The 27,947-nt window shown below is 42.4% G+C and overlaps 1 protein-coding gene across 5 annotated transcripts; it reads right to left on the reverse strand.

Annotated features, from left to right (window-relative positions):
• Positions 1-385: 385 nt before the first annotated feature.
• CNTRL (centriolin) lies at positions 386-27,947 on the reverse strand. Of its 5 annotated transcripts, none has more exons than XM_010397837.4 (44): positions 27,725-27,946; positions 26,279-26,524; positions 25,841-25,974; positions 25,194-25,324; positions 23,706-23,847; positions 22,990-23,176; positions 22,704-22,897; positions 21,575-21,622; positions 20,903-21,022; positions 20,163-20,388; positions 19,611-19,720; positions 18,914-19,108; positions 16,510-16,663; positions 15,864-16,084; positions 15,068-15,244; positions 14,625-14,759; positions 14,384-14,529; positions 13,778-13,958; positions 13,128-13,307; positions 12,669-12,848; positions 12,003-12,119; positions 11,543-11,687; positions 10,927-11,066; positions 10,276-10,459; positions 9,725-10,035; positions 9,330-9,538; positions 8,970-9,162; positions 8,513-8,643; positions 8,235-8,375; positions 7,993-8,119; positions 7,670-7,834; positions 6,814-6,973; positions 6,589-6,704; positions 5,881-6,098; positions 5,332-5,489; positions 4,994-5,067; positions 4,437-4,625; positions 3,857-4,082; positions 3,469-3,674; positions 3,072-3,206; positions 2,233-2,493; positions 2,092-2,154; positions 1,432-1,635; positions 386-1,231 (listed from the first exon to the last, which is right to left on the reverse strand). In XM_010397837.4, exons 2-44 carry the CDS (start codon positions 26,490-26,492, stop codon positions 1,160-1,162), a joined length of 7,020 nt encoding a protein of 2,339 aa, XP_010396139.3. In that variant the 5' UTR covers positions 26,493-26,524; positions 27,725-27,946; the 3' UTR covers positions 386-1,159. The 5 variants fall into 5 exon arrangements, with proteins under 5 accessions (XP_010396139.3, XP_010396138.3, XP_010396140.3 ...); XM_010397836.4 differs by lacking the exon at positions 21,575-21,622 and adding an exon at positions 21,871-21,927; XM_010397838.4 differs by lacking the exon at positions 21,575-21,622.

Genomic DNA, 27,947 nt, shown 5'->3' on the forward strand with positions numbered 1-27,947 from the left:
AGCCTGTCCCCAGGAAAGGGTGGGGAGGGCTGGGACAGTCACTGCACAGCCCCTGGCCTGTGTTGTCCTGCTCCCTGAAGGATTTACAAAGTGGCTTGTCCTCCACAAAGTAGGAGTAAGTTGATTGTAATTTTGTTAAGAAGCCATTATCTGTATCCACCTGCTTCAGACAAGTGATGCAGCCAACAAGTGATGGCAGCCAAGCCTCAGGAGAGCAAGAGCTGCTCACCCAGCAGCCATGAAGAGGTACAAGGACAGAAATGCCAGTGTTGGACACGGTCCTGCAAGGAGGAGCCCCAGCACTCGGAGCATTGCCACTGTCCAGGGCTGTGCCAGGATCAGTGTCCTGGAGAAGAGCTTTAAAGGAGAAGAATCCACAACCATCCCCAGATAAAAGCATCAGTCACCAAAGTTTATTTTAAGGAAGCATCCAAAATAATTGTATTTTAAACCTCCGTGCATTTGGCAACAAGATCAGGCCTTGTAAAAAGGTCTCTTTGAAGTGGAAACTGGCCACTAGCTGAACACTTAAATAGGAGGTTAGTTTGGACTTAAATACACATTTAAAATAGCTTTTTTTAAAAAAACAACATATATATAAACCTGTTCTCAGTTGTACAAAACCTTCACAGTACAGGCCCTGCAGCAGCTGTTTGTGAGTGGTGGCAAAGGCCTTTTCAGACAAGGCTCACCTAGTGAGGTAGGAGAACTCTTCAGAGGTGGCACCTGAGGGCCCCTGTCTAAGCTGTGGATGTGCTTTGGGCTTTTCTTTTGAAGTGAAGCCACTCTTCAAGTAACATTTTTACCTTACACCATTACAAAAGAACACTTTTGTACCCTGCTGGTGCTGAACCAGCTGTACCAGAGGTTCAGCCACAGGGCTGAACAGTTAAACCAGGAAAGTTCCCGGGAGACCAGGGATGGCAACAACTTATGCAGCAGTAACTCCATGTCCCAGGAGAGCGCCCAGCAGCTCTCACCCAGACTCTACTGCACAACACACAAACCTAAAGCAGAACAGACACCAGCCATGGGAATGCTGTCACTGGGGACAGCATAGTCTGTGAAGCTACAGCTGCCCCATGGTCCCTCAGCCTTCCAGCCGCTCTTGTCTCTGGGAGGTTGGAACTGGCCTGAAGCCACATCTCACCTCTGGCCTTCACCGGGAGATTCCTTGGGAGCTGGAATGCAGCATTGGTGATCCCAACACACTTCCTGGGCTGCTGGGGACCTGTAAAAAACCCCCAAACCACTGTGAGGAAAGCTCAGCCTTTCCAAAGACATCAGCTACTGCCAGAGCAGGGGTAGGGTGCGAAACCCCTGCCCAACCTCAGAGAGAGACAGCACATGGCTGTAACAATTCCCAGTGAGAGGAAAAAAAAAACCATTAAAACCCCCAAATCAGAATTCTGCTCTGTAGCAGAACATTACCTGAGCTTTTGTTACATTCAGAGCACTGTGAAGAGATGCCAGGCTGGGGCTGCTGGGCAGGAAGAGGGAATCTGAAGCAGTGCTGCTGACCAGGTCATCCAGCACCTGGAGCTGGCGCTGGAGGCTGTGCAGGCTCCCGGCCGTCTGGCGCTTCCCCCAGAGCAGCACCTCGGCCTGCTTGGCCAGGCAGCGCCGCAGCTGCGCCTGCAACACACCAGGGCTGGTCACACCAGGCACGGGCATGGCAACGCTGGTAAACACCAATCCTAAAGGCTGGAAGGTTGAGTCTCACACCACAAGCAGGGCACGGTGGGTTTGGGAGTTATTTTTAAATAAACTCCATTTTGATGGCCATGTTCTAACTGAACCTGGACCCTAAAGTGATTGTGGGTGGTGCTGAACTCCTCTGGCTTGTTGCTGATACACCACAGGATGATATAAACGAGGGAATCTTGTTGGAATACTCCAACATCCAATTGACTGCCAATTAAAATTACTCATCTTGCTACAGCCAGGCTTTTACTGTTCCCACCCAAAGCTCCTCTCTCTGGTCATTACACAGTGGATTTGCCTGAGCTGGAGGAGGATTCCCACTGCCCCAGGTTGTTTAGATCATGTTTTGAAGGGGCCCAAGAGACGTGAGGGGCACAGATGTGGCACCTTCAGCCGGTCCTCGTGCTGCTGCAGCTTCTCCCGGAGCGCCTCTCCCCGCCACTGCTCATCCTTTGGGAAAAGAAAAGCACATTCAGCCAGAGGGACCAGCACAGCACCAGCAGCAGCTGCTTGTCCAAAGCATTTTACCATTAAGAAGAGTCTGGAAATATTGAACTTTTCTTCCAAGGAGAGGAGTTGTCTGTCAGCAGCAGCAAAGGGAGCAGTCTCTGACTCACACTGCAGACTTCCCCTTCCTTCAGGAAAAGCTTCCAAATCTTCCAGGGGGTCTGGAGAAGATGAGCTTGGAGATTTAAACCCTGTCCTTATCTCATTTTCAACCTCCAGGTTAAGCAACGTTGCTGCACTCTCCATTTCCCTTTGTCTCTCGTCCAGGTCTTGGGTTTTAACCTGCAGCACAGAACACTTGGGTTACGAACAGCAGTCCTGAGGGCTGTTCCTGCATAACTGAACAAAGCTGTTCTGGACATGGGAACAATTGGACCACTGCAGTCAGAAATCCCAAAGCCTCTGACCTGCTGCAGCCCTGGTCCCAATGTTAACTCTGCCAGGGAAGCAACTCCAGTTAACAGGACACCACTTGTTAACCTAAACCTGCCACACTCTGACCTTGCAGGGCCTTCCCAAATGCTTTCCAATTGCCAACAACATTCTTCTCTCTTTTTAAAGGGCTTCAAAACAATTTATAAAGAACTTACTGAAGGACTAGAAGGAGTCAGACAAGGTCAATCACTTTTTAAGTGAGTATCTAAAGAAGAAAAAGCTGGCCCAGGCTGGCACTGGCAAGTTGTTAAATGCCTACTGAGTAGCTCTAAACATTGGTAACATTTAGTGATTTGCATAAATTACAACTCTGGGTGTATTTTCAGTTATGAGACCACAGGAGGAAGAGACTCAAAACCAACACAAAATGAGCTTGTCTGAAGCCACGAACCCTCAGCCCCCCTGGATTTGGTACCCAGCTGTACCTGGCTCTGGGGGTCGCTGCATTCCCGCTGGCCCAGGTGCCCCACGAGGCACTTGGCTCGCGGGCAGTTACTGTGGGTGCCGTGCTCAGCCACGGCTCTGGCACGCTGCAAGCTGCCATTTCCACACTTCTGTTCCTAGGAAAGTGCAGGAAGACGTCTTTTACTGGGAGCATCCACTACAGAACATGGACTAAGAGAAACCACAACTTCTTCAAGGCAGAAACAGGAGCAACTTGAGTGTTGTGCAGCACCGAGAATTACAGAGGTTGTTGCCTCAAGTCTGGTCAGGAAATTGATGCATTACTTTGTTCCTCCAATGACAAAAAGGGGTGTGCCATCATTTTGCTGTTTAAAATAACCCAAACCCCCAGACTTTCTGCCCTCAGCCAGGACTTACTTGCAGTTTGCTTTCAAGCTCCATCCTTTGCATTTTCTGTGTTTCTCTCAGACTCAAGATTTGTTTTTCTGCTTCTCTCCTCTCTGACACTATCTGACCCTGAAGTTGCTTTAGCTCAGACTTGGAGACTTCCAGTTCTTTCCGAAGACACTGTATTTCTCTGTCTTTTTGTTGCAACTGTAATTCTTTTTCTGAGAGCTGATGTTCTGTAATGAACATTTAAAAAAAAAATCCCGATTAGCAAAAACTCAACTATCTTGGCCCACTTCATACACAGCAGATATTTTTCTAACACCAAGAACCCAAGCAAGATGAACAGAAATATTTGCTGTGCCATTAACCTCAGCCCCCAGAGATGGTGACAATTCATTTGTGCAATGCCTCTTACTGCTTTTTCTGATGGTTTCTTCAAGAGCTGCACACCGGGACTCCTCCTTTTCCAGCTTCCCAAGGTTTTCTTCTGCCAGCCTGACTTTAGCTATTGCCTGCTCCAGTTTCTTGTGTTGATCTGCTAGTTCCTTCTCCAATAGGATTTTCTGATCCTTCACTTTAGCTGTACATTCTTCAAGTTTGTTCCCTTCACGCTCTGAGTTTTGCTTGAGGCGATGAAGAACCTGCCAGAAACCCCCCCACTCTGAGCTTGAACCAGCACCAACTCAGGGACAACAAAAACCATCACTAAGAGTCATTAGAGAAATAAAAGCAGCATAAATTGGAAAGAACTGCAGTCTAACAGTCCCCACTGACAAATAATGTTTATCAATTTTTCTTGCCTCTCTCATTTTCAGAAGAGCTCCCTCAGTTTTTCTTTTGGGTAACACTTTGCTGAAACTCCTCACCCAACCCGCGCTGGTTTGGCCAAACCAGCCTGTGTCTCTGTGACTACTTGTAAATTCACACCCCAAACTTTTTGGCCTGAATTATTTTTAAGGTCAGGAGGAAGTGAGGCAAGTCAGGGGGCTCGTTACCACTTCCTGTTGGGCCAGTTCTGTTTCCTTCTCTTCAATCTTTTTCTGGAGCTGCTGAAGTTGCTTCTCCCTCTTCTTGTGCCTCTCCTGGCACTCCTTACGTTTCCTTAAATACCCTTGGATCTCTTCCCTCAGGGCTGCCTGCTCTCTGAGTAGCTCCTCCTGCTGCCTTGAGTTGTTCTCCAAATCCTGCAATGTAAAACAAAAGCACGTGGCAGGAGGAGCTGGGAAGAGGAACTGGCCCAAAAGGTTTGGGTTTGAGAGAACAGAACTGATCACTGTCACACTCAGGCTTCCTTCCACTCAAACCAGCCACGGAGTGAATTAACACAGAAGGAGCCACCAGATAAAAAGCCAGAAGGTGCTGGTTGGCTGTTGCTTTTAAATTATTTTCTTCCTAAAAGACAATAAACCCACTCCACGCTCAGCAATAGAAGGCAATAAAGCAGTCCCTGTTCTCAGCTCTGCAGGGCTCTGATGTTGAGCCCACATGAACAGGTCAGGAGCAACAACAGACTCCCAGGGTGACAATATGGACGTGTTCCACTAAAACCAACCTGTTCCACAAGGTGAAGCTGCTGCCTCGAGTCATTCAGTTCTCCTTTCAGTGTTTCCAGTTCTTCCTTTTTCCCTAGAAAAGTATTTGGTGACAAGAGATTTTCAATCAGCATTTTGAAATACCAATACACAGAAATTCTCTCTTTTCATGAGCAAAGAGTGAATAACACCAACAACAGTTTCTAAAATTTCCATCTTTTCAACATGTTAAATACTTTCTGCCTAGGGACATCTGAGCATGCTGAATATTAATATCACACAGTTCAGTTAAAGTGTGTATTTTAACAGAATTTCTATTAAAGTGTATCTCTGCTTAAACACAAAAGTTGGTCTTTACCTTGAAGATCCTCCTGGACTGCAACAATCTCTGCATTCAGAGATTTCTTCTGCTTGTTCAGTAGCTCCACCTCCTGCTGCAGGATCTTAACATTCAATTCCATTTTTTCCATGTTGGACAGTGCAGTTCTGCTGCTGTCTTCAGCAGCAGTTAAGTCTCTGTAAAATGTGAATCATTCTTGGTTAGTTGGAAATCCTTGGCGAGGACTTAAAAAATGTCAGCAAAGCCCTCTGAGCCCAAGGGGAGGGTACCAGCAGTCAGAGCAAGGCAAATGTCCTGTTCCAAGATGCAACACTTTACTTTTTGTAACATTTCTCATGGCATTACCAGGATATAACAAATGCTGCTGATTTATCAGCTCCATTCCTGAATATTTTTTAAGTCTGTGTAGAGAGGCTTAGAGCAAAAACTCCACAGAACATAAGAAACTGCCTATTCTGTATCATTGGGCACCTCCAAGTTAGAGCTGTACTTTTAATTACAACAAACAGACATTCAAACACTTCCCCATCCCTCCTGATCTTTGCAAGGAAAAAGACATTCCCTGACCTTTTGGTTTGTGACAACTTCTTCTCCAAACTCCTGGAGTCTTCCTCCAGCTTCTCCTTCTCTTTGGTCAGAGCCTCGATGTTGTTTTGCAGAGCTCTCATTTGAGAGCCCAGCTGCTCGTTTTCCTCACGGTCCTTCCTGAGGAGCTGCTCCTGCCAATCCACTTCCCCTTGCTGACACTGAAATAACCTCTGAATATTCTCCAGTTTTAACTTCTCCTAGGAAAAACAGGCATGGTGAGCACCACATTTACATGGTCCAGAAGTAGAACAAGTGTTGACATCCTTAGCTGCAGCCAGAGTAATGTGAGTGCATTTAGTGGAGGAAGGTGACAATAGAAGGGTACCAAGTACCTTGGGGACCTTTTTAATGCTAGAGAAGATCATCCAGCTGACTTAAACTCTCTTCCAGACTCACTCTTTGCAAGTGAGGACACAGAATCCAGATAAAGAGACTTCGAAAGCTTCAAAAAAAACCCCAGCATCCATCATTCTACAGCCACAGAAGAGCTTCTGTGCTCCCTCTCTCTCACATGCACCTAAAAATCCCATTATTTTAAAGGGCCTAAGCAGACTTAAGACTTTTCTGTGACAAGCTGAAATCAGATTAGAAACTGATTGATTTAAAAGCAGCAGGACTCTGTTACCCAAAGCTTAAGAGAACCACAGTTCTCCCAGTTTCTGCATCAGCCACAGAAGCATTTCTTACCTCTAGAATGGCCACCTGGGTCTTTTCCAGCTCATTGACCTTCTGGTCATGTTGTAGTTTCAAACCTTCAAGTTCATTCTTCTCAAGCTCCAGCATTTCCAGCACATGTTTCAGTTCTAGTGAGGTGAAATAAACAGCAGTTATTGGATTAGGATGAGGATGAACTAAAGAGCTCTGTGTATTCCTTCCCAATCTGCACAAAACCCAGTAAATCCCAGGACATACCCATCTTATGCTTGGTGATTTGCCCAAGTATTCCTTGAAGATTTTCTTCCTCCTTTCTAGTATCCTTCTTTAGGACCAAAAGCTGTGCTCTTTTCTCATTAATCTGGACATCCAGTTCTTTCCTCTCATCACTAAGCTCTCCCAGAAGTACTTTTATTTCCTGTGAGAGAATGTGTTATAAGGAATACCATTATTTGCAATTTTAAATGAAGTTTTCCTTTAAACTGAAGTTCCAAATATCTATAAAATTATTTAACACTCTATCATCCCTATTCTGGTTTAACAAACAAAAAATACAGAATATTTAGGTTAATGTCTTGCTTGCTGATGATTTAGGGTAGTAATTCTGCAAAGATTTTGATCTCCAAGTCTTACCACAACACTGTCATTCAAGTGACTAATAGGCCTTAAAGTGAGACAAGAAGCCCTCACAAAAGAAAATAAACCACAAAATATAATTAGCCCTGATACTTTGTTTTGATTTCAGCAGGGAACTACAGAATCCTTTCTGTGCAAATGGGGATGGGGACAGACTGTGGCAGCTCTGTTGTGTTTTACACACACTGATCACACTGATTTCCTTCAGCAGCTGCTCCTCAGCAACAGGAAGTCATTCAGAGACTTATACTTAATGTAATTTAGCACTCAAGGGACCAATTCTGTAAGAATTACTGGAACTGGGGAGTTCTTCTTTGTGCATCTGGACCAAGCTTTAGTCACACAGAACATAAACTTGCATGTTCTATTTCTCAGTGGGTTTGGGGAGGGTGCAAAAAAAAAAGCATTCCTCCTGGGATGTTTGTAGTACTTCAAGTCTTTTGCTATAATGAGTTGAAAACTCATTTGGGAAACTTACCCTTATCTGGTGAAGTTTTTCATGTGCTTCAGTCTCTCCATCTCGAAGAGCTTCTTTGAGGTCACTTTTCCTTTGGGAAATGCAGTCCTGAAGGCCATGGAGCTCTTCTGTTCTTTGAGCCACCTGTTGCTCCAGGAACAAGAGCTCTTGCTGCTGAGCAGAAATCTGCAGTGGAGAAGTTTAACAGAAGAATCATTGGAAGCTTTTGTTTTTGTAGCTAAACACACACATGAACTAGTGTGTCAGAGACTGGGATCATAATTATGAGATAAAGGTCAATTCCAACAAAATGGACAGCCCAAGGTTAGTAGGCCAAGCCTCACCTGATCTTTCAGTGTTTCCAGTTCAGTTTTCTTGCCCTGAACAAGGTTTTCTGCTTCTCTGATGATTTGGAGATGCTGGCCTTCGTTACCTTCTGCAAGTCGAATATCTCCTTGGAGCTTCTGAAGACTGAGAGTGAAGTTGAAAACAGGAGTCAGAAGAAGTGAGAATATCCTAGGCAGTGACTTACTGGAGGAGGACATGTTTAATTTAATGCAGCTTATGATAAGTGAAAAGTACTCGCCTTTCAGTGAGCATTTCTATCTTCTGGTTTAATGCCTGGAACTCAGACTCTCTTGCAGCCACCATTTTGTTGATTTCCTTTAAAATACCTTCTTGTTCCCTCTTGTGCTGTTCCAAATCCCTTGTATCTCTCTGTAATAACCTAGAAGAGCATTTATATCTTTTCATATTAACATTTTAACAGCTCTCCCTCTCCAAAAGCAGTGTCTTGATACTGGAAAGAGCCCAGTCCTTGTCCTCACCCCATGTGACACAAACCCACGAGAGCACTCAGGGTACCTGAGCTGCTGAGCTGCTTTCACAAGTTTAGTGGCTGTTTCCTGAGCCCTCTGCTCCAGCTCCTCTGCCTCCATTTCAGTGGAGGACAAATGGTGTTTGGCACGACTGTACTTCTGCAGAGTCTCTTTAGTCTAGAACAAAAATCGAAGACTGAGACAACACATTCCCTTATGCTGCATTTGCTGTTTAAAGGTGAGCTCCTGGCTTGAACATTCTACCTGAGCCTTCTCCCTCTTTCTACCATGAACAACTTTTTCTCCTCTCTTGTCCAGAGCAGAAAACCTTCCTCCTCTTCAACAAGGACTAAACCAATTTCTTCTAGCACAGTTTCTCTCACAACTTATTCTCATATAGAACCATTTAAAGAGGCTTCAGGCTACCCATGTGAAAATAAACTGCCTAGACAAACAAAACACCACTCAAATCCTTCTGCCCTCAGGGTTTTGCCTTTACTCACCTTGCCCCGGGTGCTCTCAAGTTCTACTTGAGCCTCTGTGAGGAGCCTGTCGGCCTCTCTAAGCTCGGCCCGGCGTTTCAGGAGAGTCTTCTCTGCACATTCAATCTCCCCTGCAACATCTTCCTGCTGCTGAAGGGACTTTTCCAGCTGCAGCTCTGCAGGGAGGCTGTCAGTGTAGCCATCAATAAAGTCCCTAAGAGGTCAGGATGAAAAACATGGAATTAAAATACAAAGATGCCAAAGACCCAGAGCCTCTTGAAGTTCTAGAGTTGTAAGTGAGTCAAAAAGCTGACTTCTGCTGGGAAAAGTTTAGGTATTTCCACAGGCTTCCTTTCAGTGCATTCCATGCACTGCTCCCACCTGCGAGTGCTCCATGCCCTAGCTGCTTGGCGCAGCTCTGCCACTTCACATTCCAGCTCTTCTCTTTCGTGCTCAAGTTCTTCAACATTTCTATGCAATCTTTCCACCTCTTTTCTGTATTTATGCTCAGCTGCCTCTGAGCATTTCTCTTTGTATTTCTGAGACTTTAAATAGCACACAGTGTCTTCCAGCCTTGAGACTTCACTCTCCTGCATACAGGGAACAGAACAGAATCAGGATCTATTTTCCAATTGATGCCTCCTGACACCCAGGAGCAGCTACAGATGGCAAAGACTGTAACCAGATGCAGCCCCTTCCTAGCAGGGACCTTTTTCTAACCCATTTGTCAGTCAGTTCCCAAAGGTTCCACCTGCAGTTGCAGCTCTGGTTCTTACCAGATCACGATGTTCAGGCACATTGCAGTGGAGCACTCCAAGGGGAATGAGTGGCACTGTGAAATTTGGAGGCAGAGGGCCATAAACCACCTGGGATCCCACAGGAGGTGGGCCATGGATAATGGATCCAGGAGCAACTGGAGCTCCAGTGGCTGCTGCAGGAGGAGGGGCATAAACCCCCATGCCCTGAGGTGCAGGGGCCCCCTCTGGAAGGACTGTGTAAATAACTGTGCCTGGGGGTGGGACAAAGGGAGAGCCTTCAGGGACAGGTGATCCTGCACTTCCTTCACCATCTTCTTTTTCTCTTCTCTCTTTAAAAAAACCAAAACCAAACATGTTATTTTTCATAATTTTTTCAGTAGAGATAGTCTTCAAATGCACATTTTAAATTCTATGTAATCTACGAATATGTAACAAACATTGCTTAAACTAAGTTATTCAACAGTAATAAGCATTTATATTCATTCATGCCGATCAAAAGAACTCTGTGAGCTCTAAGCGAGCCCATCTTTAGTCTGCTCCTGAACAGTCTGAGACTGACACTGACTTACCTTTGCCACAATTTGCTTTGTACAACCTATTTCTGACTGGTGAATAAACCCAACATCCTTGGCAGGGCAAGTCTTCCCTCCCACAGGGCCTGTCCTGAGCACCCCCTCTTCTGGCTGGGGATGTGCCAGAGCACCCCAAACACACTCCAGAGTCTTTGGTGCTGTGGGAAGCAGGAGTTGAAGCCTAGAGAAAAAATGCAGTATGTGTTAATCAAGAAATGACAAATCATGTCAAATAAAGGATTTGTTGTAGACATTCCAATGATTTCTCAGAACAGGCTATAGAACTGAGAGACAGCAGAGTATCTAAGCATGACGCGGCTTTAAAAGCACTAAATATATTTTAGCAATATTGGTTTTAAATTAAGACAAATGTTCTTTTGAAAGAAATGTTTGTCTGCAACTTCCCCTTTTAACCCTTACCTAAATGGATCCACAGTACTGCCCACTGAATAGTTGCCTCCCAATGTTATGTACCCTGGATTCCTACCAGCACAGTGAAGGGCTTTACCAGAGAACATTTGTGTGTGCTTGTTTCCATATTTCTCCTACATGCCAGTCAATATTTGTTCTTCAGTTTCTCCCAAACCCACTAGATTTATAATGCACTTTCCCCCATCAACAAACCATAACAGGATTTTTATTCCTGACCTGTGATGATGGCATGTAGTACCAGTATCCCCTTCTTTTCAGTGGCTCTGCTGTACTGGTGGTGTGATCATTCTGCTGTGAGAGCACATTTCTGAGGGCTGCAATTTCATCTTGTAAGGTCTCAATTTCATCTTTGTTTCCTGGAAATTAATCACAGTTTTAGAGTCATCTAAGGCAAATAACTAAATAAATACTGCATTCAACTTTCCCCTCAATGTTATCCAGTTAAACTGGAACTATATTTAAAAAAATTAATTGCTGAGGGAAACAAACTAAATGTTATCTATATTGACAGGCATACACTAGGAGTTTGGTGGTTTAAGATTGTGGAAATACAAGTTCACATCCAGGTAACTGCTGCTTCTTTTCCTTACACAGACCTCTGACAGTGTCCTAGAGCAGTTTAAATGGGATGCTCAGCACAATCAGTGTTTTCTAAACGGCTGTGAAAAGTGCAAACTGGTGAAAAGTGCCACATATCCTGTATAAACCTGTACAGAAGGATATTCTCAACACTTTATTCTCCAGATTCTCAGGTCAAACAGTGAGAAATGGGCAATAACAATCTTCTGTATCCCTACCTATCTGCAAGAAGCAGAGAGAAAAGAGAAATTACCTGTCCCAAAATTATCCAACCACCATTTCAAACGGTCAATCTCTGCTTTTTGCTGTTCCACAGCTTCACTTAATTTATTAATTTCAAACTTCTGGGTGTTTGATGCAACAGTTTTCTCACCAGCTTTCTCCATTTCCTGCAGAACCTATTTGAAATAGAAGTTTAAAATCACAAAAAGCTCCCACTCAATGCCACAGAGCTGTTCTTCCCATCCCCTCATATCACTGAGGCTCAGCCATGGCCAGAGAGGTTTATAAGTGAACAGGTGATGATTTTCCTTAAAACTCAGCTGCTCCAGGCAGTGAGGTTTTCAGTTTGTTCTTGGGCAGGTGTCAGGGGAGGGAAGACCATTGTGATTTCGGAAAACTTGAGGGGAAGAGGGCACAGCAAGAACCTCTGAACATGACATTTTCAGAAACTCACTGGTATTTTATCATATAACACAGAGCAAACAACCTACTTGCTCTTCCTTCTCCTTCAGGAGTTGTTGTAGCAATTCTATTTCTGCTTCTGCTCTGGCAAGAGCCTGTGAAGCACGAGCTGCCTCAGCACAGAACCCTTGGGCTTCTTCAATCTCCTGAAATTGAGATTTTCATTTGAGCTGTAGTTTGCAGGAACATTTCTCAGGCTTGAGATGTGCCATTGTGAAAAGCTGACCATTGAGAAGCATCAGCACCTGACTGTTCTGGCACTCTAGATATATGTAAAATACAGTTTCTCCTTTAACTTTACAGTATTGGTACAGAGGAGATGTTATTATGTAGCCAAAAGTGCTTCCCAGTTTGAAAAAGTGTTTCCAGTTTGTGCAAGCACAAACTTCCAGTCCTTTCGTTTTTCTGTCTTACAGAACAATGTATTATCTATTGTTTGCCTCTCAGTTAATAAGAGATTAAAGTGCCTCTCCCTCCTCTTCCCTCCCACAGCAGGAACACCTGTCCATACCCCAATTTACTCACTTCCTCTGAGTGAAACTCACTTACTGCTTCTCAAACTCTGCCCAAAGCAAGAGCTCCTGTGCAGCAGCACAACTCAGAAGAAAACTCTGAAGCTCATTTAAAGGATACCAGGACTGCTCCCACTGCAATGGCATTAACAAGCAATTAATTAATTCTACATGCTGCTTTACCTCAGCTCTCTCCTGGTTAATCCTGAGCACAGTCCCCTGCAGAGCCTTGAGCTGGTTTGCAGCGACGGAGAGCTCCGTGGCTGCCAGCTTGTCTGAGGTGACAACTGCTCTCTGCAGCTCCTTCAGCTCCTTATCCAGACTCAGAACCTGCATTTGTGCCCTGGCATCTTCTATTTTTTTCTGAAAGCAGAAGAACAGACTTTTACAATGTACTTTCTTCCACACTGCTTTTCTCTTGGTATGACACCCTCCATCCATCCCCACCCCATTTTGTATTAGTTAGAAAAAAAAATCTAAAGCAAGGAAAGCAGTAAAATTTAAGGAAAAGAAAGATGTTATATTTAACATTTGTGTTCCTACATGTGTTGTTTTACCTTAGAAAGCAAAAATTCACAAGTTTTTGTTTCTTCTTTCCTGAGCAATCAAACAGTGCACAGACCTGCCCTCACCCATTCTTACCCTTTTCTCTAAATCCTCCAGCTGAGCAAGAATAGCCTCTTTTTCTTCATCTGCCTCCTGGAGCTGCTGATCAGCAAGACCCTGAATCTCTTTCATGCTCTTTATTTTTTCATGTAAACATTGAATTTCACTCTCTAACTGATGGACCTTGTTCTTATTTCGCCTGTTTTCAGCTTTAACCTGTAAGTAAAATATGTTAGAATAAGTAGCCAGAAATTTTTTTCCAAATAAAAGCCACCCTGTTTTAATTATTTAATTAAAGAAATTTCTGGCAAATGCAGGTACCAACATACTTTGCATCAAAACAGAAAGGAAAGATAACTACCTATCCACTGTTACTCTAAGATTTTAAGAGTGCCCCAGTTATTTTATTAGAGATATGTATAATGATCTTTCAAGAAGGTTCAGAGCTGTATTTTTCTAGTGGTCATTGAAGTCTTCGTTGCCTCTGAGACAGATCATTGACTAAATTCCAATTCACCCCATAACCAGGTAAAAATCAGAAAGGCTATGAATAAAAAATCAGACTCCACTGTTGCACAGAGTGTAGCAAAGCTTCATCAAGTGAAACTTGATCCTTCAGCTGCAAGTGACATTTTTTAGACTAAACTGAAATTGTCTTGCTCTTGCTTCAGCTGTTTGATACATACCTGTCTGTATTTCTCCTGTATTTCTTCCAGTTTTTCCTGCTGGGATATAATTTCTTCCTGCAACTGTCTCTGTCCAGCCCATGCTTTCTCTTTTTCCTTCTGAGCATCAGCAAGAATGTCACTGAATTCTTTCTGCAGGTTTGCAACACTTTTCCCTAGAACATCAGCTGAATTTGGACACCTGAAAGAGAAACGATGCAGGTTCCAAAACAGAAAATAGAGACTTAAAGTTGTGATACCAGATACTGAAATCATGAAGCCTAAGACAATAGTGCAAGTTTAAGATGTGCTCTGTAAATTAATTCAGGTTATGTTGGAAAAACCCACTGAGTTCATCAAATCCAACCATTCCCCCAGGACTGCCAAGACCACCACTAACCCATGTCCCCAAGTGCCACATCTAAATGTTTCTGAAATCCCTCCAGTGCTGACGACTCCACCACTGCCCTGGGCAGCCTGTTCCAATGCTTGGCAACACTTTCAGTGAGGAAAATTTCCCAGATATCCAACCTGAACCTCCCATGGCACAGCTTGTGGCCCTTTCCTCTTGTCCTGCCCCTTTCACATGCTCAAATCTCACACTGTTTGTACTTTTATTTTACTCACTTCATCTCTCCAGCTCCTCTCTGAAGGTTTTGCCTGAGTTCATTTATACAAGCCATGACATCCTCAGGATGAATTAAGTTACCAACTGCATGGTTTAGCTGATTCTGGAGATCTTTAAGCTGCTCTTTTAAGAAATTATTGTCTCCCTAAAGAAAGACAAAAAAGAAAAATCCACACAAATGTAAGTAAACAAATCCATAAGTGATAAAAGCTAGAATTTTTAATACAACAAATACTTCACCTGCAATTGCTTGAACTGTAAAAGCAGCTTGTAATTTTGTTGTTCCTTCTCTTCTGCCAGTTGTGCTTTGGTCTGAGCATTCTCCAACAGTTGTCTTTCCTTTTCAAGTTCATCCTGCAGGGCTGACAGCTCCCTCTACAAAAACAGAAAACCTCCAGATTAATACCCCACTCCCAACCCCAACCTGTCACCCAAATACACAACAGATGTATTTCTTAAAACAGTAACAATATGACAGCACCTAAAAAAGATTCAACAAAACAACCCCAAGGAAACCATGTAGACCTTGCTTCAAAGCAAGGTTCTAAATCCCAGCAAACTGATATTGCCTTCTGTGTGGGGGCACACCTAACCAGCAGTTGTTTGTGATGTGATGTCATGTTGGAGACGAGGTGTCCTGGGGTAGGGTAACACCTCTGGCAGCACTAAAGCTCTGGTCTTACCTGGCTAAGCTGTTTCAGTCTTTCAAGTTCTTCTTTTTGCTGCTTGGCTTCAGCATCCCTCTCTTTTAATTGGGCTTCCAGCTCAGCCTCATAGGCGCTGACCTTCCCCTGGGCATCTTGAAGGGACTCACTTATTTCTCTCTGCTCCTGGAGTGCACTCTCCAGCACTGCAATTTCCTGGAATTTTATATCCATTTTAGAAGGAGGTACATGGGAGAGCCAGAATTTAAGAGTACATTGCTTCCCTTCCCTTTAACTCAGGAACTCCATTAAAACTTGAAGGTGGGTGTCACTTCCACCTGCAGGTCAATGATGCCAGTCTGACTGTCCAAAATCTACACTCAGGTCAGAAAGGTGGAGCTGGAAGCGAGACACAATTGTCCCAGGGATTCAGGTTTACATAACACTCACCAGGATGCCCAGACAGCTCCCTGTCACTGGCTGACAGGACAGATCCCAGCTGCTAACAAACACCCTTGGCCAATGTCAGAGGTGTCAGTGATGCCATTCCCCTCGGTGTCACCTGCAAATCCATTGGCAGTGATGTCTGCAAGGTAAAACCTGCATTTCTGAGGCATCTCCCATACAGCACATGTTTACTGGATGTCTCTTGCAACTGGTTTTAAAGGCCAGATTCTACTCTTGAGGTGTATGAGCACATCTAATCATGCTACCGTATCAGAAATTATTTTGTCCAAGGAATTGTGCTTCCTTAGTCTCAATCTGATCACCAGCTTATTTTTTTCAAGTTTATTCTTAGATACCTGAACTTGGGAAAAGAGGTATTAAGCCTTACTTTTCTCATATTTTCTGCATCCATGGCAACCACTTCCAGGTTGTTTTTTTCCTCCTCCAGATCTGCCAATCTTCCCAGCAAAGATTCTTTTTCCTTCTGCAACTTCTTACACTCCTCATTGGCCTGTTTTGCCTGATGCTTCACACTTTGCAGGTATTCCTGTAACCCAATGATAATACTTTCCAAATCCCTTTTCAGTGCTTCATTTGTTGCTATTTGTCCTGCAGAAATGCAAAGTGAATTCGAGGTAGTTAAGAAGCCACATTTATTTACCAAACAAACTAAACTGTCATTCTTCATCAGTTAAAATGTTTGCCATTGGAGTAAGTAAAAACAAGTACCTAGAACTCAACCAGAAAATACATGTTTTTAAAGTTAGGATTCCCAATATTACTATGTTAACCTGGCCACTGGAAGACTTAAAAAGAAACTGCAGTTCTTTGTGTATTCCTGCCCCCCTTTCCCAACCAGGTACCAGTGAGGTGAACACACACAGTTTCCTTTTACATCAGTTAAGAACAGTTTTTTAACACTTTTGTACCTGTTCTGTATTTCATTTGAGCAAAGATAAACAAAACAATCCTCAGTTCAACTGTCATGTTGCCCTAAGTACAAGAAATACTTTAAGACAAAAATTAAAGTTTACCATCAGTGAGCTGCTGCTCCAAATCCTTGATTTCCTCAGTTTCCTTTGCAATCCTGGAGAGCATCTCATCCAGGCGAGTCTCCAGCTGCTGGCAATGTTTGTTCATTATATCAAGGTGCTGTTCTTTACTTGCTTTTTGAGCTTTCATGTGAGCCTGTCAAGTAACAGTTAAAAAGGTAAAGCAGGACATCAATACAGATTTTAAAAAATCAAATCAGGAGTTTGCCTCAGTTCTGCAGTGTCTCACTATCAGCAAGAAAAGCCACAAGCTCAGCACATATTGTGGTGCTTTGGGGTTTGTTACTTGTTGTTATTTTTCCTCACTCCTGCCCCACAGAGGACCCCAGATAAGCAGCAATCTGTGACTAACAGCATTGTCTGCAGGCTCCCCCCTGCCCAGGCTGAATAAAGCCTGCCTTTATAAATTATTACTCATGGCTACTATCTTTCTTCCTGCCTTTACATTTTGTTCTACCACTTCCTCTCTCAGTCATGAACAAACATGATTTCTTCCAGAACCTTTAATCCTGTCATCCTGCATTGCCTTCACAGAAGATGATGCTTTAGAACACGTCAGGTCAGCACTTGAAGAAAAATACTCTGAACAAACAGCAAGCCGGGCCAACTTTACAGTTACTAAGTAAATATTCTTAAATCTTATTTTATTAAAGTATTTCTGGGAGATACACCACAAAGCTCTCACAGATTTTGGCAAGGACTTAATGCATTTAGTATGAATTAGCTGATTGTTTCAGCTGTTTGCAAATCTTGATTATCAACAGAATAAAGTGTTGTTTCTCACTGGTATGAAATTGCTCAGAAACAACCCAAATGCCAGAAACTTGAATTATACTGCCATGATTAACTGTACGTTTTTCTTACTACTCAAAAAAATAAATCGAGCTAGCACTAGAAAATTTAAATATGAGTTCTCAGAAAAAAGAACACTTCTAAAGTTGCTTCCATAACAAGAGTAAATGGGTAAAACCAAAGCTTCTTGTATTTTTAATGGATTAAACCGGAAGTTAACTTAAACATCCATATCAGCACAGTTCAACCTGTCACCTTGCTAAACACAAACTGCCCTGCAGCTTTCAAAACCGAAATTACAACAAGCAAAACCTGAGCCGCTCCCACTGAGCCATTTTGCTGCAGCTGCTGAATGGCACCAAAAATGCAGTTTTAAAAAGAAACAAAAAGCCTTAAGTCCCCGACCACTTACAGCTTTGCCTTTGTCTTTTCTTCCTGACACAGCACTTGCAGAACGCCCCACCCCTGAGAGCGAATTCATTTGAATAAAGCACCGGGAGCTTCAGCGCGGGCAGGAATTGAGCGGAGTCTCCATGCGGTCCGGGGCGGGGGCCGGAGCTGGCGCCCTGGCTCCGCTGCCCGTTCCCACTGCCGTTCCCAGCTCGGCTCCCGGCCCCGTTCCCGTTCCCGGCCCCGTTCCCGTTCCCGGCCCCGTTCCCGGCCGTTGGCCGCACGGCGCTTCCTGTGTTGTGATTCGAAGCGAGGGGCGGCCGCGGGAAGGGCCGGGCTCGCTCCGGCCCCGGGCCTGGCCATTCCCCTGGGAACCTTCCCGGAACGCGCCCGGCGCTTCTGCCACCCAACAGCCGAGGAAATTAAGTTTAAAAACACAAAAGGAGCTTTTTAAAGAAGTGTTCGCACGCCTCTGCTGAAAACGGAGCCAAGCAGAAAAACTCTTTCATTGCTTACTTAAAAGCATCCAGCTGGCCTGAAAAACTTTCATTTAGAGAGATGAGCTTTTAAAAAACACTATTAAAAATAATTCCGTTTCATTTTAGTTTAATTTCTGTAAGTGTTTGCTGTACCTGAACACAGTTAATAACGCAGAAAAAGTCCTGCATCCCTGGAGATCAACAAGTTAGGTGGAAGCTCGAGCTCTCCTTGGCACCCCAGCCCTGGGAGATGTGACCTCTGAGGCCTTGCTGATTCTCTCAGGACTGACAGGACTGCATGTGACAGCAGAGAAAGGCCATCAATCCCCACCAAACAGGCTCTATAAGCACTGCCAGACACAGATCTCTAAAAACCTTTAAGGCCAGACTCTACAAAAAGCTGCGTGAAGGATTTCTTGCACAGGAATTGTCTGCAAGGCTCTGCCCAGCGTGTTTGTGCAAAGCATAAAGATTTAGCTCTTAACATGCTCTACAGCACCTGCTGGGAAAATGAGTTGTTCAAGTGTTTTACCAAAGCGGGTTGGTTTGGTGGGATTTTTTAACGGTAAAGATTTTTTAACTTTCAAATTTTAAGTTAATGACTTTGATAAACAGTAAAAGAATATGTAACTCATGAAACAAGCTCAAGTGAACGGTCACCTGTTAAAGCTGCCTTTAGTCCATTGCACGGTACATAAAAAATTTAAGATTCTGGTTTTACTTACATGTCTTGGATCCTCAGGATTTACAGAACCAAGAGAACTCTGCAAATCTTCAAGCTCTTTCTGATTTTTCCCTATTTCTCTTTTCTGTTTCTCTATTTGTTTCTCCAGTTCTAGGGTTTCCTTACGTAGCTCCTGCAGGATTTGTAACTTTTCACTCAATTGCTGTTCAATTGCATCCTTGCTGGCCTGGGACATCTGGAGACAGCATTAGGAGGTTGAGTGAGTTGGAAAAACACAGCTGATCAAGAATATATTTAACATTTAAATAAAGAAGATCCTGGTCATGGATTTTCAGGCAAGTTAAAAACTAAAAATAGCAATAATTGATGACAGTTAAAGAAGTGGAAGATGCTGTTTTAGTTTAATGCTGATAAATTAATTCTTGCTGCCAATTCTGTAGCCACATTGCTTATCAGCTGCACAACTAAACCTACACAGCAGGTTCTTCCAAAGGGTTCTGGGGAAAGGCAGCAATAAATCAACACCAACACATGGAACAGATGCCATTAACTGCACTACAGGTCTAACAGCTGCTTTATGAACAAGCTATCTAAAACCTGTAAAATTTTTCTGATGTTTGACAAATGGATTTATGCCGGTACAGCGGTTTCTTTATAAGAATGGGGAGAAGAAGTTGTATTTTCTTACATCAACACTCCTTCAAACACCTTCCCTTGCTATTCGTGGAACAACTTACTTTTTTCTGGGCCAGAGCATCCTCCAGTAGTTGCAGTTCCCCTGTTACTTTCAACACTTGTTGCTCTGCATCTCCAATCTCACTTTGCAGTTCTTCTAATCTTCTTTGTGCTGCAGACAAAAAAAGTCCAACACAAAACCCCCAACCCCACAGAATACATTATAATATTGTGTATAACACTGATGCACAGCTGCTGTGAACATATTAATCAGCATAGCATTAACACACTGATAATCACAGCTAATACATTCTGGTTTCTTGAAAAGTATGTCCAAAGGTTTTTTAAGCATTACACAATTAAATTCATGCATCAAATATGAAACCTCCCTAGAGCTGTGTTTTCAATAACATGTAATGCTTTCATCCTGAGTTATCTTAAAGTAATAGCAGTAAGAAACTGTAGCAGTTTTACACCAAAAGAGTGTCAGCGTTTAACAATCACAGCACTTCCAGCCTTTGAAACACTGTTTCTATTCTTAGGTCAAGCATGTAACCAGTGGAATAAACCACACTGACATACGTATTTTTATTTGATAAAAGATAAGGTTTTACCTGAATTAATCTTTTCTTCCTTATCTTCCAGTATTTTATCTAGACTTTGGAGATGCAATTCCAGCTGGGGTTTCCTACAGGAGTCATCTTCCTCCCGTTGCATCTTCCCAACCTGCAGCTGCTGAGCTTTGTCAGTGATGTAGCCTTCCCTTATAAACATATTTCTTTTGTACCTGGCCTTACCAATGTAGGGACTTTCACCAGGTACATGATCAAGTTCAACCTCCTGAAATGTAAGAAGCAGAGTATTTATCTCAGAACTATGGCTGCAGTCAACTCCTAACACACATTTAACTTTCCTATCAAGCATAAAAAGGAAAACCAATTTGAAATTAGAAGAATTAGAAGAAAATAGATAATACTTGGCTATTTTGGCCTTAAAGATCATTGTTTTATAATGGAATTAAAACCAAACAAACCCAATTTGGGTGTGACCAGTTTGTTGCAAATATCTGGAGGAACTTTTTCTCAGTATATTGAGCTTACTTAGATTATATTTAGTCCATTACATTGTTGCACTTAAGTTTTACTCAGACATAAGTTAATTGTAGTAAATGATTACTGATCTTTACTTTTCTTATGGATTTCATTCTGGCATCTCCACATTTCTGTTTGCATGTATGACAGAGGTTGGGCTTTTAATAAAGCAGCATCATTAGTTCATAGAAAAACTATTATCTTCTAAGTTGAAAAATCAAGGGAAACAGCAATGAGAAGACCCATTATTTTAAAATTATTACCTCTGAGGGAAAATAATTTAAGGGCTCAAATTTGGCATCGATCTTGTAAAAGGCCAGCTCCTGCTCCAGCTCATACTGCTTCTGGCAAGCCCGGGTGAGCTCCACAGTCTTCTGCTTCAGCTAAGAAACCACAAACCCAAGTGAGTCTCATTCACTGGAGTGTCAGCATTGTCACACACACTGCAGCTCTACAGAGAGCAGGGCACAGCCCTTAATGTGGGAACAAAGCTCACAGCACAATTTTGGATCAAGAATATCACAAAGTAATTGTGATATTCTTACCATTTTATTACAAGGTACAATGGTGACTAAGAGGAGACAAAAGCCCCAAAATTAATAGAATACAAATGATCACATGAAAGGCCTTTAAAGTTCATGTACATCAAAGTGACAAGTTTATTTTTAAACCTAATTTTGGATAAAACAATAATTTGGGTACAATCCTTTAGCAAAATCTAGGCCAAAAAAACAAATATATTTGCTGCAACTAGTGAGCACGAGGACTATTGACCCTCATGGTCTGTAAAAGAAACAAAATCTCTCAATTGTCAGGAGTACAAAATCTATGTGTTTTATTTTAGCTTAAACATGTGCTAGGTTGGTTTTGAGGTTATTTTTAAGTAAAGGTCCATCATGTGATTTCCTTTTAAATCAACTTTTCACACTGAATACCTGAAGGAGAACATGCAGCACAATTCCAATAGAGAGTGGAAAGCAGGACTAATGGAGGAAAAGAAATAGAACAGGAAAGGCTTAAAGAAAGATTTAAAAACCTGATAAATGTCATGCAGAAATTAACTCTGTTTCAGAGAAAAGGGGAAAAAAATAACAAGAAAATTGCATCCCAAACCACTGTGAATATAAAGTCTCACTGGGACACTTCATAATAATGGTGCTACTTCAGGGAACACGCAAATACAACCTAGAAACAAAACCAACCATGCAACCCAGGGGCACAGTGGGGCTACCTTGAGTGAGGAACAAAGGCTCTGCAGGAAGGGGACTGTGACAAACCCAGACACCAGCTAAAGGGAGACAGAAGCGAGCCAAGTTTGTCATCCAAAGGAGAAGAGCGGGTTCAAGCTGCAAAGTATTTGCTGCTAAATCTCATTATACTGAAAATTTCATTTTAGAAGCAGATTGCTGGTTAGTGTGTGTGTGTGTGTTGAGAGAAACAGCTATAGAAGTACCAGGTATAGAGAGTCTGAAGGCTAAAATTTTAGAGGACAAGTCTAACAAGAAAAAAATCCAAATATTAAGCTCCCATCAGGTCATTCACAACCCAGCACTCTCAAGTCAATAGGACTTTCCTTGCATTTTATGGCTGCCAATGAAAGAGACTCAAACATAAGTCTTTAGGATGATGTGAATAAAATACAATTAAACTGGTGTGCATTACCCAAAATAATAATCAAGGGCTATTAGTGACATACAACTTGTATGCACATCTTGTTTCTGTAAAAGTAGCAATTTTCTCCCTTATTGCAGCAGCACTTTAGAGTCTGACCAGTGCAGCATATTCAGTACATCAGCAATTTAGCAGCTTAACCTTCCATCAATTGACAAGATTTTAAACATAATTTAATAAATAATAACTAGAAACAAAGAAGTTACTATAAATCACAAGAGTGATACTGAGTTCAATATACTTACTTTTTCCACAGAAAAAATACTGAAGGTCAGTAATCACTCTCTAAAGAGTTGGAAGTCTCTCAGTTTTAAAATTAAACCTTCAGTCATTTGAACTCCCACATTACAACTCTGTGCCCAAAGATTTCCTTAGTGCCAGGGATTATCTTACCAGCTCGTTTTTGGTGCCCAGGTCCCTCTGCAGCTCTTCAAAGCTTTGTCTCTGTTGCAAAGCCTTTTCCTTTAGTGACTTGTTGAGCTCATCTTGCTGGTGAAGTTGCTCAAGCACTTTGGACTGGTTAAGTTTCAGGTTCTCCATCTCCTTTGCTGTGTTTTCCAACTGTCTTTCTAATTTTTCTATCTCTTCTGAAAAAATCAGAGAAACATTCAAATAGAAAAATCTTTTCCTTCTAAACTTAAATTTTGTGTCATTCACTTTAGATTTAACATATTATTACCTAAATTGAACCTCTCCAGAGCTTCTTGCCTGTCATGATTTGTCACTGGCTGTCCATCCAAGTTTTCCAGTGCTCTCAGGTGGAATATGGTGTACAAGCAGTAGTGAGGCAGACTTGCAACTGGATTTTCAGCAAGGAACAGAGAGGTCAGATCTTGCAGAGGCTTTAGTTTAGCTATATCATGGAGCTAAGCCAAAGAAAAAGAAAACAATGATTAGACATCCTTCTGGAAAGAATGAAAACCCCAGGAGTGAATTTCTGATTATGTAGAATGTTCTACGTTAGGTCTGTACCAAAGGATTTATTTTAACCTTAATGCTAAAGAATAAGCTCTAAAAACCTACCAAAATACACAGTATTATGACTAAAGTCACTTCCTAAAAATCAAATTATTTCCTCTATTTAAAAATGCCACTGCAAAGGGGATAAATGCAATCAAGCTTTATCTTGGAAATTTCAGGATACCAAGGCATGTTGATAGATATAACCTTCCAGAAACTTATGCTTTCCCAAACAATATAGATTTATATCTTCAATACCTGCACAAAAGGAGTTTTTCTGATCAATAATTTTATTAGGCTCCCAACCACTGCGTTTCACAGCAAACTTTGTGGAAAGACACTCAGCAATTACTCAGAATAAGTCAATCAATGTAAATACACAGCTCACTTAATGAAAAGACTGAACAATTCCTGTTTCTAACTGTCATCACTTACTGAGGACACTTTATTCTGTTTCATGTTAAGGCTGCGCAGGGATTTCAGTTTCTTCCCTACCCACACAGGAATGTGCTCAATCTCATTCCCTGCCAGGTTCAGCTTCTGTAGGTTCTGCAAATGTTCTATGCCTTCAATTTTGCTGAAAATGAGAAGCAAAACATAATTTGTCATGAACCACAGCAAATTTAAAGTGAAACTGAGGCATTATGGATAAGCTACAACAAAATCTCTCACAATTAATTAAGCAAGAGATCAGCAAAACCATTATCTACTGTCACGGACAATTCAAATGAAATTATACCAGTTTACTTGTAAGTACTAAATTAAGACCAAGAATCACAGCATGATTTTCTGTCATTGTAGCAAAACCATTACTTTTGCATACCTTCATTTCAATATTAACATTATTTTAATGCATGGTAATTCCATTTTAATATGCAAAATATCTTCTTTTTTTTCCCCTGAGAATGCAATGGGACAAAGATGAATCAAAATAAAGTTGTTTTGTGAGGGTTTTTTTCCCCCCATAAAAAAGAAGGATCAACTGTAAACTGACACCATGAAGAGCTACATCTTTAGTGTTTTCATTAAAACTAATCAAGGAAACCATGCTAGGTTTTAATTTACTTGGGCATTTTCTATGAGTAGGTGTGAGAATTAAGTATTAAGTAAACCATGAGTATTATAACTAAGTACAGCAGGATGTGCTCCTGTGACTGCACTATTTCTTGGGTATATATGAACTGCACATAACTAAAGCCTGAAAACAGAGCAGTAGCTAAAAGCTACTGTGCCCTTTTCAATTCCTGCTGAGAGAGGAAGCTGTGTGAATGCAATGTGTAGAAACTCTGGGGTTTTACTCACTTCCCATTGTAAATGTCTCTACTGAAACAGCAGCTTCACTGCTGTAAAGGCAGTTTCATAATAGTAAAGATCATAATTAATTGACAGAAAAATTAAAAGGAATTAAGAGTTTTGCTACTGCATGAACCATTACCATTCAACACTTTTAAACCACTCAGACAAGACACCAGGCTCTCAAAAGAGTTCAAAAGCAATTTAGTGAGTTTATGGCCTGCTTGATCAAGCCCATTCAGCTTCCTCTCCAAAAAAAACCCCCAAACCCTTATTATATTACCTGCAATAATAAACTGTAAAAGTTTAATTAATTTTTTAATGCGTTTAATTGGGTTACTGCCCACTCTTCATTGTGGTATCTGGAAACTTGCACTGCTGGCTTGGTTTCCAAAGAAAACAAATTAAACCACAGCCACAGTACACTGACAGCACTTCCCAGAACTATTTATACTTCTAATACCTCAGAGCTTGTGCTTTTTAAAAAGACCTCAAAGCCTGTTAGTCTTGACATACAACTGGGAAATCCACATCAAGTGTTGACTCCTGTGAGACAACTCACTTAAGCAGTAAAAGAAAATCAGCTTTATTGATCCCAGGCTGTCCAAACCCTTTGGTGTTTCCTCTTACCTGATTTTGTTGCCAGACAAGTTGAGTTCACGCAGCTTCAGCAGTTTATCCAACTTCTCAATCTTCTCTATTTGGTTGTTACTAAGGTTTAGTACCTCTAGCTTAGAGCACTTTTCCAAATTTTCTATGTACTAAAGAACAGAAAATTAATCCCTTAGCATTGCAGGGTTTGGGTTTTTTTAAGAGAAAGGCAGATTTCTATTAATTAAAAATACCAAGTATTCAAACATTTTATTAATCACAGTTCCACTGTGGTATTCTAAAACCCCAGTTTAGGTATAGTCTTCTACACTGTTGGAAAGCTGGATTTTAAATTTACAGTGGGCCAGTCTTCATCTACATAAAAAGGAGCATGTTATTAAAAAAAAAAACCACCAAACCCCCACCTGAAACCAACGAAACCAGCACAATCCAAGACCTAAAAAATGACATGAATTAATCTCTTTTAAACATCACTCTAATGAATTTAATTTTTTTTTTGCTCAAGTCTCCACTGCCTTTTTTTTTTTAGCAGAAGGCAGTTGCAGAACTAGGCTAACAGAATTAGACTATGCTGTTTACACTCACTTAAAAATAAGCCTGCATTAAACAATAAATTGTAATTATTTTAAACTTAGTTTAATTTCCAGCTATTTCCAATAACTTACCTTAAATTTCTTGTCCCCATCCTTTGGGGAAGAAAGATTCAGTGAGATTATATATGCCAAATTTTGCTGGTTTGACAGACGCTTTATAAGGGGTTCAGTTACGTACTTAACGCCTGGGCTAAAACCATTTTCACCTGAATTAAACAGAAAGGATTGATGATTTTTTATTTGTCATTCTCTTCACACTGAACACTGGAAAAACATTGAAAATTATCCCACCAGAAGCACTTAGAGGAAGCAGTAAAAGTCTCATTATTCTCCCCAGCCTTCATTACTCCTATTTCCACATTTGTGTTCCAAAATAAAAAAAAGATGAAAGCAATTTTTTCAGGCTTCTTTCCAACACATCATACATCTTTAATCACACAATTCACAGAACACCGGCTTTTAATGCTTGTGGTATGCACTTTGATACCAGTATTATTTATTATACAATACCTTTCTGAAATTTAAAAGCAGGTCCAACATTTCCTGCTGGAATATCCAGTTGCTGGGGGCTCTGCTCCATGGTTTTGTGAGCAGCTGGAGATGTCTGTTGGCCAAGATGTGGAGATGTGGCACCTGAACTGACAGGTGACATTGGCTGAGGTGTCTGGGACGCTGATGCCTGTGGTTTTCTACCTGAAGCTTTCCTTACAGAACCTTTCTTCATTGCCAAAAATGCTGGGTATCACATGGCAGTATCTGGAAGTACAGAAACAAGTATCAGTCAGTGTAAAAAGCTGAATCTTAAAGGTTTGCACGACAACCAAGGTGCTACAGAAGCATGCTGTGCCAAAACCCACATCTCTGCCAAAAACCACATCTATGCCAAACCTCCAGCAGGTGCCAGCTTCCAGTTTTCCTGGCATTGGGAAGAACGGTTACACCTTTATACTCCCACCCTTCTACAGCAGGGCCCCAGGGACTGACTGAGCTGCCCTGTGTTTGCAGCTCTTCTTCCTCCTGTCCTGCAGGCTCCCGTTTACACATAGTCTGGCAGGTCTGGAGATACTCTCAGCTAAGACCAACAGAGCTGGCAGGGCCACAAACAGAGGATTGGATCCCAGCTGTTTTTGCCAAAGGTAGAAATCACCCACTTTGCAGCTGGAACAAATACAAGCCAAAAAAAAAGAAGAAAAAAAAATGCAACTGAGGAAAAAAAAAAAAAATAAGATCAGTCTAGCACTGGCATCAGTTCCCCGCTCTGCAAACAAATTATCCTGTGACTGCCTGGGAAATTCCAGAGAATGTTAACAGAAACTTCCCTCAGTGATGAACATATTTCCCCAGGGATAAGAGTAGGAAAAGTCATGTACTTTGTGCGACAAAGCCCTTGTAGCAACCATCTCCAAGAGACAGAGCTTTACTAACACCTCCACCCAGTGACCAAAGGGCACATTTTAAGACATTCCTTAAGATAGAAAAGTCTTCTGTTAGGGGAACTTTGAGCTCTGTGAGTGATTACATTGTGTCTTGAGAATACGCTCTTCATTGAGATGGTTTGTTTTATTTTTTCTCCGAAATTGGAAAGGAAATAAGGAAAAGGGAAGGGGAGCAAGAATAAAGGCCACTGTTTTCTATCCGTTACTTGGAAACACAATTCATACAAAATCAGGAAAGTAAGAATGGAAGGGGCAGGAGAGGGAGAAGGATGCTGGCGCGCTAACGAAAAGCCACATTGGGGCGTTCCTTCACGTTTCAGGGAGCGCAGCTCGTGGTTTTAACGCCGCTTCCTGAGGACAGGCTGTGGTTTCGCAGCGACACCCACGGCAGAGCCGGCGCGGGGCTGACCGGGGATCGGGGCCCTGTGTGCTCCCAGTCCCCCCATCCCCTCCCGGTTACCGCCGCAGGGCGATCCCGCCGCGGCCTCGGGCCGCCCCCTCAGGCCTCCGCTTTGATTACCTGCGTTGACATGGTAACGCGTCTCACCGCTCGCCGCCGCGGCATGGGCGAGCAGCGCGGCCTCGGGGCGCTCCGGAAGGATGGCACCGGCTCTCAACGCGCCTCTCCGCCGCCTCTTCCCCCTCACCGAGCGATCGCCGCCCGCACCGCTGAGCCCCGGGAGCTGCGGCTCCTTTAAGGGCGCTCCCTGAGGGGCCGCCCCGCCGCCATTTTGTGCGGTCGG

The sequence above is a fragment of the Corvus cornix genome, chromosome 17 (genome assembly GCF_000738735.6).
Source record: "Corvus cornix cornix isolate S_Up_H32 chromosome 17, ASM73873v5, whole genome shotgun sequence".
Taxonomy (NCBI): Eukaryota; Metazoa; Chordata; class Aves; order Passeriformes; family Corvidae; genus Corvus; species Corvus cornix.

Coding starts and splice junctions, on each gene's coding strand:
- CNTRL (XM_010397836.4), bottom strand. CDS start 26,492: ATGAAGAAAGGTTCTGTAAGGAAAGCTTCAGGTAGAAAACCACAGGCA. Junction 11,688..12,002: donor TGAAGGAGAAGGAAGAGCAA/GTAGGTTGTTTG, acceptor TATTTCAAATAG/GTTCTGCAGGAAATGGAGAA. Junction 1,636..2,091: donor AGCACGAGGACCGGCTGAAG/GTGCCACATCTG, acceptor GGTGTGTTGCAG/GCGCAGCTGCGGCGCTGCCT.